The 10,678-nt window shown below is 35.0% G+C and overlaps 2 protein-coding genes across 4 annotated transcripts; both read left to right on the top strand.

Moving 5' to 3' along the window:
- The first annotated feature begins 311 nt into the window (after positions 1–311).
- Positions 312–9,274, top strand: LOC111386219 (phosphatidate cytidylyltransferase 1). Of its 3 annotated transcripts, none has more exons than XM_023010672.1 (12): positions 312–470; positions 1,354–1,530; positions 2,313–2,566; positions 4,117–4,268; positions 4,573–4,714; positions 6,281–6,437; positions 6,760–6,807; positions 6,908–6,994; positions 7,160–7,288; positions 7,425–7,481; positions 8,788–8,871; positions 9,033–9,274. In XM_023010672.1, exons 2-12 carry the CDS (start codon positions 1,447–1,449, stop codon positions 9,102–9,104), a joined length of 1,266 nt encoding a protein of 421 aa, XP_022866440.1. In that variant the 5' UTR covers positions 312–470; positions 1,354–1,446; the 3' UTR covers positions 9,105–9,274. The 3 variants fall into 3 exon arrangements, with proteins under 3 accessions (XP_022866440.1, XP_022866438.1, XP_022866439.1); XM_023010670.1 differs by having other exon boundaries at positions 9,003–9,274; XM_023010671.1 differs by lacking the exon at positions 312–470 and having other exon boundaries at positions 780–1,530; positions 9,003–9,274.
- A 103-nt stretch (positions 9,275–9,377) lies between these two features.
- Positions 9,378–10,539, top strand: LOC111386220 (S-norcoclaurine synthase 1-like). Its single transcript, XM_023010673.1, has 2 exons — positions 9,378–9,969; positions 10,040–10,539. Exons 1-2 carry the CDS (start codon positions 9,709–9,711, stop codon positions 10,082–10,084), a joined length of 306 nt encoding a protein of 101 aa, XP_022866441.1. The 5' UTR covers positions 9,378–9,708; the 3' UTR covers positions 10,085–10,539.
- Positions 10,540–10,678: the final 139 nt, after the last annotated feature.

The raw sequence follows: 10,678 nt of genomic DNA, 5'->3' as shown, positions 1-10,678 counted from the left end.
ATACAGGAAAATTTTAGCAGGACTTGTATCAACACTGACGTGGCAAAATATGATTGGACTGTTTTCTTTCTTTTTTCTTATCTTTCAATAATGTCGCGCCATGTATCGTCTGTAAAGTTGTTTTTGTCAAAAAATTCTATACCTGCAGCATTGTCATTTTTCTATCGTACTCAATTTCAACCACACATTTTTTATTAAAATAATATTATATACAAATCAATTTTTTTTTCTTTTTTAATCATATATTTTTCAACAATTTACCATTTTATAATACATTACAAGAAACTGATGGGCTCAAACAGGCGCCAAGTTTATGTTTCAAATTTCCTCTAGAACTCCGGACTCTCAAGTCACTTTTCCCCATCCAAAATACTCAAACAGACACTCACTACGGCACATAAAGCTCAGATCCCTCTGGCGTAGCTTCTGTGTTATTTTTCTCCTCTTCTAGACTTAGCAGCCCACTATTGGTCAGTCTCTCTCTATCTTCCTTTTCTTTTACCTCTCTACTGCAAGAATTTTCTGCTCATTATGATTATGATTCTCCTTGTTATTTGTAATGTCTTGTTTTTGCAACGTATGGGCATTCTTTAGTTTGTGGTTTAGGAATTGATATTTTGTTCATCACGGTTTAGATTTTCTAGATTGGGTTTAAGCAAACGTAAATTTTGTTTCCAATGATGATGCATTTTTAGCTAAGTCGCAACTGTATACACTTCAATTCTTTTGAAAGAGACCCAAAAAAAAAAAATAATAATAAAAAAATAAAAAAATGATTACATATAAAAATACAAATGAATTTCAAAAAGCATAAGCTGGTAGGGAGGGATGGTCAAGTGTATATATCTTTTAAATCTTGATTTTAACATTCCTGTCACATAACATGTGCATAATTTTATTAAATGGAGTCTAGGCCTGGTTTTATCTGTTGAAAGTATGTCAGATGCGAATGCTGTTCTCTAACCATTGTTAGGAGCTTGGAACCAGATTGGAAAAGAAAATAATTTGCATTTAAGAAGATGAATTTTTTGCTTTTGGAACCAAATGAAGGCATTGGAGAAAGCAAAATACTAAAGAATATATATATTGAAGGATTTAAATTTACAAATATATGTTTTTGAATTTTTGTTTTAAATTTAATCTTAACGTCATAGGTCAGGTCCAGAACTGAAGGAAAACCAGAGTGAAACTTATGGGGGAAATTTGAATTGGACTGCCTACTTTTGCTTGGTTTCTTTCTTTTTATGCTTTGTCTAACTTCATTCTGGAAGCTTTATCATTATTCTGAACTAGGACAGAGATTATGAGGATTATTCTTCCTTTTCATCTCACTTTGTTTTTTATTTCTTCCAGTCAGATGTTCAAGTGAGGCTAACAACACAGTATTGAAGCTCAAAATATTTATGCAAGAATTGTTAACGGAGTTTTAAGTTGAAAAGAGATACTATGCAACAAGATAGTGGTTCTGGTGGCCCTTCAACATCTAATGTGCCTACTGGGCACTTACATCGACGTAGAGGTTCAAATGAGGTTAGTTATTTTCTCTGATAAAATTTAATGCTGATATACTTCAGTTATCTTCTGTATTATTGCTGGTAAGTATACCTCAGTATCTGGTGTTTGTTTGCTAATGCCTTTTCGAGAAAAAAAAAAAAAAATAATAAATAAAAAAAAAAAAAAATCTTTTGCATTGTTAATGTTTAGGGCTTCTAAGCAACTTCCGTTTTTCATTGTTTTATTTTAAGTTGCTAATTATTATACATTTGCATCTTGATCATGATATGTAATTTTTTTTAGAAAGAAACTGCAGTAGGGAGCTATTGGGAAATCTACCATCTGTTTGGCTCTGAAGTAGATAAACAAATTAAAGAAAATGCTATGAACTTGGTCTTCTCCAAGAGGAACAATTTAGAGCCTGTTTGAGCCCCATTATAATGAGAATGAGAATGAGAAATAGAGCCGTTATGGACCCCACACCAGAGATAGAAATTCAAAAATGATGGCTTGATGTGATGGATAACGGTCATATTTTTCATTTTAATGAGGTAAAAATGTCGCTCAAACAGGGGCTTAGAATCAACATGCAAGCTTGAGTAATCTGCTTCGTACGTTGCTCAGATCATTAGTAGTTCTCAATAAGTGTAATCCAGTTCTTATTTCTAATGGAGAGAATTGGGAGCAATGGTTTCATTTTATTTCTTGTCTGTTACTAAATTCAAATCTAAAAGAAATTTTAGTCTTACCTATATATTGCATTCTTTGGGACTTGGGGTTTCAGAATTTTTGTCTGATTGCCACTTAATTTATTATAGAGTCCTCCGGAAGCTATTGAAACAAATGGCAGCTATTTACTCGTTAATGATAGAAAGAAATACAAGTCGATGTTAATCCGTTTATATTCATCTGTTTGGATGATTGGAGGCTTTGTCTTCATAATATACTTGGGTCACCTTTACATCTGGGCCATGGTGGTGGTTATCCAAATCTTTATGGCAAAAGAACTGTTCAATTTACTAAGGAGGGCACATGAAGAACGTCGCCTCCCAGGTTTCAGGCTCTTAAATTGGTGAGGAAAGTTAGCTTCTTTCTGCTTCTTAACTGAATATTAAGCATCGAGCTTTGTAAGTATTTTGATGCTTATGTTATTCTTGGGTGTGGCATTGTGTGGGTTTCAAGCTCAATTTAAATTTAAACTTAGCCTGGCTGCTGAATGTTCTTCGTGGCTGGTTTATAAGGACCTTATTATATCGTTGTCTCTTTATGCTCATGTTTAGTTGGAAACTTGTCCCGACATTATTAAATCCTTTTAAATCTTCTTAAATAGAGAGGCATTTGAACTTATTCAGTCTGTTGATCGTGATCTGGAAAAAAGAACGTCGGAGACGGCATATTTTCTATTTTAAGAAATCATCTTTGTTCACAAAGATGGGCCAAGTTTATATGGTATTTCTTGTCATTCCTCCCAACATGAAGCGTTGGAGAAAGCATTTGCATCTATGCCTAGTATTACATTGTTTCAATGAACGAAGGCTGCTCTTCAAGTTGCAAACTTTTATGTATTAGAAATATTGGCTGTATCTTGTTAAATGAAAACTGAAACAAGCAAACAAGAAACATGCACTGATGAAAATTGACACGTGCTAGTGAGTGTGCATGTATTCATAGGAACATGGGCTCTTGTTAACTTCCCATCCACGGTTGCAATTCGTCGTTATTTTTTTTTTCTTGGTCAATTACGTTGCACTAAGTCCTGTTTGAGCCCCATTCTACGAAAACTCATTTTCAATCAAACATTCTTTCAATGAAATAATTTTACATGTAAGCAAACTTTTCCCTACTTTTTAACTACACATTCTCCAAAATTCCCTATTACAAAGCCTAATTGACCCAAAAATGGGGTTCAAACAAGCCCTAAGTGATTTACTGCATTTTCTCCATCTTGTCATTCCTTTTTTTTTTCTTTTTCTTTTTCTCTATCTTCTCTGACTTGAGTATTTTCTATCTGCTCTTCCACTTCTCAATATAGGTCACTTCTTACAATCAATTCTTTGCATCCTGCTTTGCTAAACATAATCTTCCTTTTTTGCTGACTCATGTGATTCAATGATAGAATGATATGAAGAAGCATGATCTGTTCTGAGTGTCTTATATCATGCAGAGATGACCTCTTCAATATGAGTTACCGTTTGAAACTTGTTAGGAAATGTTCACCACAGGGTGCTTTAATGCATAGAGCATTATCTGAAGAATCATGTATTTGAGCACATTGTTAGGCTTAGCCATAGACATTATTTTGGACTGGCTTTAGCACATTGTAACCGAAACTGATCTGTGATAAGGTATTTGCGATTTTCTGTGCCACTTGCTATCTAATCACTTGCCATTGTACCCATGGCTGACCTTCTGATTGTTTTACAATGTCATGGAGTCATGTCTGTTTCGTTCTCCAAATACCCGCCAAATTTGGCCCAAGATCTAATGCTATGTTGATGGAGTTAATTTAATTTATTGGCTTACATTTCTCACATCTATTGTTATACAATTTCTTTAGATTTATCTGGTCTTTGCTAATACTTGCTATTCTTATTTTTTGTGATTCTCTTCTTTTGTTCTTAGGCACTTTTTCTTCACAGCAATGCTGTTTGTATACGGTCGTATTCTCAATCAGAGGCTCGCCAATACTGTTACTTCAGACAAATTTTTGTATCAGCTCGTTAGCAGATTTATCAAGTATCATATGGTTACCTGCTATTTCTTGTATATCGCTGGTTGGTATTATTCGACTCTTGGGTGTTCTCTCATGAATCGTTTTGAGGAAATATAAGTGCTGAGCAGCTTCTTGCTAAATTATGCTTGCTTGGGTTGTAGATGATGCTAAATTGGTGTTGTTCTATGCAGTATTTTTGTAAATCTTTTCAGTTAATATGTTGGAAATAAAATAGCATATGATCGTTATTGAGTTTTCTTCTTACTTGCTGGTATTTTTCCATCATGTAAGGTATCTCATTTAAGATTTGTATTTTGCTACACTGGAAAAGTGCCAATGATTTTTTTCTCTCCTGTTGACATCAGGTTTTATGTGGTTTATTCTTACACTAAAGAAGAAGATGTACAAGTATCAGTTTAGTCAATATGCATGGACGCATATGATTTTGATTGTGGTGTTCACACAGTCCTCCTTTACTGTGGCAAATATTTTTGAAGGAATTTTCTGGTAACACTTGTACCCCTCTTAATCTTGTTCATTACTTCAAGTCTCTCTCACTCTCTCTCACATTTTTTTTCACTTTCTACTTCAATTAATAAGATTGTAGCATAGAATGTGGCCAGGTCCATGTTTTATTCGCATTTATATTTAAAAAATGTGGTTAGATCCAAGATAAATTCCTTTTGAGTGAATGCATTGACTTTGAATTACACCTCGAAAGAAATAGGGTAAATTGTGGCTTCTGTCCCCAACCTTTATCTACTTGGGGACTTCCACACTTCAATCTTTGCTTCTGGGAAATTGTATCCCCAGCCTTTCATAAATTAGCGGTCAACATCCTTCTATGGTTTCCGTCCAAAATAGCTATTAAGTAGGCGTAGAGAATCGAAACTGGCCTTAAATTTTAATAAACAAGAAAATATATACCCACACATGCACACAAAAGTTTTGAAAATAAAATAAAATTGGTTGGTAATCATCTTCATCAGTATCACCATTTTCAGCATTAATTGCAGTGAACTCCAGAGCAATATCTGAACAAAAAACTCATCAAAGCTGCAAGATGACTTAAACATCAATTCAATACCGTGAAAATGAAACATCAATTCATTGTACCGAGATCACAACATATCTGAACAAAAAAAAAATATATATATCTAAGCAAGGAACAATTAAACATTAATTCGATACCACTAAAAAGAAATATCAACCACTTCACCAAAATCACAAATATGTTATATTAAAAAGAGGACAGAGTGAACAAAATCATTACTGGAAAGGTGCCTTCAACGGTTCTTCTGACCACATGGTTTATCACAATAGATATCTTATTCCACAGCCACATTTTTTATTTACAAGCACAGGGCATGGCAGACAAAACCATGAGGAAAGATCTTGTCACATATATGCGTGAACATGTTTGAATCAAATCCATTGAAATCAGATCTATGAACATGAACTTCAACAAAGTGAATAAAAAATAGTGGTAGTTGGAGACTGCAGCTTGGCAACAATGATGGTGGTTAAGACCTTTTGCTCAATGAATATGATGAACATTTTTCTTTTCCTTTTTCTCTTGTTCCCTTTTAATTTGTGTATGTTTTTTTTTTTTTTTTTTTTTTTTTTTAAATTCAAATTTAAGGACAGTTTTGACTTCCTACATACTTAACATCCATTCTGGATGGAAAACATTAGGAGGATGCTGCCCGCTAATTTGTAAAAGGTTGGGATAAATTGCCAAGAAACAAAAATTGGGGGTATATGTGCCGAAGGAGGTATAGGTTGGGGATGGCAGGCACAATTTACCCAAGAAAACCTTATTCTTTTGGGAGGTAAGAAAGGTGTCTTTAATTTGTCTTCTCCATAGTTGGAGCATCTTTTAGACTTTGCTAGATAGGTTCTTCCTGGACTTTTTTGCCAAAACCCTGACACTAAAACTTTCCTTGATCGCATTTGGTGATTAACCGCAATATCAGCATGCACGATTTATTAGTTGAAATAAAAGCCTGGCATTTATATTTGGAAAAATTGAACTTGGATGAAGAACTTCAAACATATATTAAAATCATGCAGGTTTCTTCTTCCAGGGTCACTTATTATCATCAATGATATTGCTGCTTACTTTTTCGGGTTTTTCTTTGGGAGAACTCCTTTGATCAAGTTATCACCAAAGAAAACATGGGAGGGCTTTATCGGAGCATCTGTTACTACTATTATATCTGCATTTGTGGTGAGCAATCTGTCTTTTTATTGGGAAAGACGAGATACCAGATGAACCTTAGTACTCTAATTTTTGAGTTTGTATCATTGACTTTGACTCCTAGCCTGGTCCTAGATGTTTAAGTAATTTCTCTTGGGGAAGTCTTGGGAGAGAGAACTTAAACATCAAAGGTTTGGAGCTCATCATTTAGATCTGTATAATTGGTTGTACCTCTTTAGCGCAATTTCTGATCATAACCATCTTACATTGTATGAGAAGAAAGCGAGATAGCAATAGATATTTGATTGGTGATATGCAAAACTGAGATGAATTTATTATCACTCATTTGCAGCTTGCAAATTTCTATGGTCGTTATCAGTGGCTAACATGTCCGAGGAAGGTATTTTTGCTTATATCTAATCATCTCTGTTGAAAAATTAACAGTGTCATCTTTGTTGGAACTAAATATTAAGATTTTCTCTTGATCTTATGACATGTAGGATTTATCAACTGGTTGGCTTCATTGTGATCCTGGTCCACTTTTTAAGCCAGAATATTGTTCACTGCCAGAATGGGTTCCTCAATGGGTAACCCTTTTTTCTAACTAATCTATGTCCTCATACCATTGTTTTGTCTACGGTGCCTTTATTAAGGAAATACATTTTTGAAAGCATGAGAATATAGGATTGCTTTTATGAAATATACTCTCAATTTTTCTTTTATCTAAATCAACCTTTCCTTTCCTCTTGCAGTTCCCTTGGAAAGAGTTCCCTATTTTGCCAGTACAGTGGCATGCATTGTGGCTTGGCCTATTCGCATCAATTATAGCACCATTTGGAGGCTTTTTTGCCAGTGGCTTTAAAAGAGCTTTCAAGATCAAGGTCCAATATCATTAATATATCCAACTGGAGCTAAGCTTTTAAGATTTAAGTACACTATTATTTATTTTGGCAGTTTGTGCAGACCCCCTCGTATACAAGACACATGCAGTTCTTAAATATTTTCTTTTTTCTGCAGGATTTTGGTGATAGTATTCCTGGGCATGGTGGAATCACTGATAGAATGGATTGCCAGGTGAGTTCGAGGCCTAGTTGCACTAATGCAAGTCTCTTGGCTAGTCATGTATGCATTGCCACGTTATTTTGACTCACACGCTCATGTTTATAGATGTGTGCAGTACTAACTTTTATGGTACTCTTCTGGATTGGGAACCTTATTTGTCATTTTAGTTTAATTGTGATATAAATGACTTCAAATGTGTCACCTTGTGTGGTACCCATGTCTGTTTTTTCCATTGTCTGGCATTCCTTCTAAATTTTTTTTGGAGCCCTTTTATTCTATGAAGGACCCTCCTTTTGTAGTGTGAAGAGATCATGTTTAGACAATATTAAACCTGCGATTCAAAATTTCTTTTTGAATGAACTAGTCAAATCATTGTTTGCATCTATGTGTATGTCATATATAGCCCCGTTTGTTGTGTATTACAATCTAGGTCAAAGTTAGCTATTAATTTTAACCACACATTTCACAAGACCTAGAACTTTCAATCACACAATTCATCAATTTTTATACTAAAAGTCTAATTTTTAGCTACACCAAACAGGGGCATTATTTGGAACTTGACACTATATTAATTTGATGGCTTTAGGAAGTTGGTGTTGGACGCTAGTGAAGAAAACTTTCTTGGTCTTACGGCATTTCGATAATCTTTTTGGAATTATGGAAGGCTAGACAATAACAACTTGTAGGATAAGATGAGCACTTGCAAGTTTGCATGAATTATAAACATTACGCAGTTGTGTTTAATTATTCTATTTGTTTTCATTTCTTCATCAGGCTTCAATATTAGATTGAATTGTTTTCAAATAGTACAAAAATAATTCCCCTGGTGTTTTTTACTACAATGTTGATGGTGTTTTTGGAAATTTTAATCTGATCCATTTATATATCTTCTACTTCTAAAGCCTTACTTCCAATAATCTAAATTGTTGATATAACTGATGTCATGAAGATGTGAAATAGTGAAGATTAAGATATGAAATATTGAAGATTAAGATATGTACTATATATAATAAATGCCTGTCGAGGACGATAAACTGTCTCTCTCCCAGTTGGGAAAGAAGGGGCTATGAATCAAAGCAAAGGGCACCCTTTAACGTCTGATCCTTATAACCCAGCTTTCTTTTGTCAATTCGCCAATCACCAGCTTAATAGTGTTTATATATTGAATTCTTAAACGTGAGGGAGTTGCTGATATGTTGAACGTTAAGTACACCTAGTGTGATTCCTAATACAAGAGTCAAAATAGGGACAAGCACCCATATGATCCTCGATTCTCTTTTAACGTTTTTGCCAAATGTTTGGCGTGGTTAACGTGCAGATGGTGATGGCTGTATTTGCATATATCTATCATCAGTCATTTGTTGCACCTCAGAGCATATCAATTGAGATGCTTATGGATCAGGTAAGTAATATTTCTACACTCATCGTGAGTTCAAAAGACAAAAACACTTGATATTCTCTCTGTTGTGTAAATATTGATGAACCTTACTTTCAGGGAGCATTTCGATCTGATATTTTCTCTCTTTCGTGTAGATATTGATGAACCTTACTTTCGAGGAGCAGCTCGATCTCTACATGAAGCTCGGGCAGATGATCCAGGGCAGGCAGTTTGGAGAAGCCTATTTAAATGACTGATTATGTATATATATTACAAATGTTAAGCTGCATGCTTTTAGTCGAAAGAGTGTTTTTCATTTTTTTTCCTCATTCAAAATAACTGTGCAGTACTCTTTACATTTTGCACTCTGTACCGTGCTTGTCCCATCAGATTTGTGGGAAATCTTTGGATGAATTTCTGTAGCATCTCTCCTGCGTCAAACATGTTTATTCCTTCATGCATGACAAATTTATTAGCTAGGCACAAGGTAATAAATACATATTTTTCTTGATTGGGTTGAAGACGGAGAAAAAAAAAAAAAAATTCATTTTTGGAGCCTGCAGTTTGGCCTACAAAATACTCATCTCAGTTTTTAAGGGACCAAAGTGCAAATAATAAAAATATGATTTTCATTGACAGAAAGATGTTCAAAATATGATCGTTAATTGGAGAGAGGGGTCTGCCGAATTATTTGTCAATGGCTCGTCATCTAATTGTCCTTATTCAATTGGAGCCTTCTCCTTCAGTCGGCCAAGAAATCGTTAATTCCTAGGCCCACAAATGTCAACACTAAAATCTGAGGCTGATGAAACAAATATAAGAAGAAAAGGGGACTGCAAATTAGACACTGGTTATTGAGCAATGGAAACTGAGGTGGAAAGTGTAATGGAATATGGTGGTTCGCTCCCTGTTGAGAATGTACAGCAACTATCTTCCCACAACTCAAAAGACATCCCACATCGCTACGTTCGACCAGAACTCGAGATCGAAAAAGTTTCTTTCGATGAATCCTCGCAGATTCCAGTGATTGACATGAGCAAGCTAGATACCGAAATATCTAGAGTGTATGATCAGGAGTTGTTGAAGCTTCATCTTGCTTGTAAAGAATGGGGATTCTTTCAGGTAATATCTATAATTGACGATATTTTAACTAATTTATCTTCTTTGATCGTAATCCAGTACTGTTGTCTAGGCGAGCACATTGAACGTGGCATTTATATTTACCGAGATTGTGTAATGCTTACTCTGAAACTCTTCGTTTATACCGTAGTGATATTTTTTGTTTCTCTCTTCATCTTTGGATTCCTATCTGGAGATATAGAACAGCATATAAGTTATCATGCTTGCATATCCATCATTTGAGTCTCCAACAATTATTCCAATAATTACATATCCGATTTGACCTATGGACGAGGGTTTCTTCAAACAACAAGGGGCTGGGTCAACTATTCAATCAAATGATATTGAGCATGTTAATAAGCCATTCTCCCTGCCCCACCAGCAGCCACTTTGTACGTTTGCTGAGCAGACCAATCAGTCATTTTAAAAAAGGGGCAGAGGGAATTTCCGGTGGAGCGGTGAAATGCTATATACGCTTAATTAGATTAGCTCGCTTCGTCTGGAAAGGTCATACTCCCCGAAAAAGTCTTGATTCATAAACCGACTATGCTTTCGTGACCTATTCGATTGATTTAACAGACCGTCTTACTAAAGAAAGAAATCCAACCTGAACTGCATGATTGGGCGTTAGAGGCAATCGAAGAAATGAAGATGGTCACCTCAGAATTCTTTAAACTTCCTCTGGGAGAGAAGATGGTCTGTGCACAGACTC

The sequence above is a fragment of the Olea europaea genome, unplaced genomic scaffold (genome assembly GCF_002742605.1).
Source record: "Olea europaea var. sylvestris unplaced genomic scaffold, O_europaea_v1 scaffold3469, whole genome shotgun sequence".
In the NCBI taxonomy this organism is placed as follows: Eukaryota; Viridiplantae; Streptophyta; class Magnoliopsida; order Lamiales; family Oleaceae; genus Olea; species Olea europaea.
Note: the sequence above shows the minus strand (reverse complement) of the source record. Positions and strands in the feature narration are given on the sequence as shown.

Excerpts from the sequence above, each read along its gene's own strand:
- LOC111386219 (XM_023010670.1), top strand. The coding sequence starts at position 1,447 with ATGCAACAAGATAGTGGTTCTGGTGGCCCTTCAACATCTAATGTGCCT. Across the intron at positions 4,269-4,572 it reads CTATTTCTTGTATATCGCTG|GTTTTATGTGGTTTATTCTT; the intron begins GTTGGTATTATT and ends TGTTGACATCAG. Across the intron at positions 6,995-7,159 it reads CAGAATGGGTTCCTCAATGG|TTCCCTTGGAAAGAGTTCCC; the intron begins GTAACCCTTTTT and ends TTCCTCTTGCAG.
- LOC111386220 (XM_023010673.1), top strand. The coding sequence starts at position 9,709 with ATGGAAACTGAGGTGGAAAGTGTAATGGAATATGGTGGTTCGCTCCCT. Across the intron at positions 9,970-10,039 it reads AAGAATGGGGATTCTTTCAG|GCGAGCACATTGAACGTGGC; the intron begins GTAATATCTATA and ends ACTGTTGTCTAG.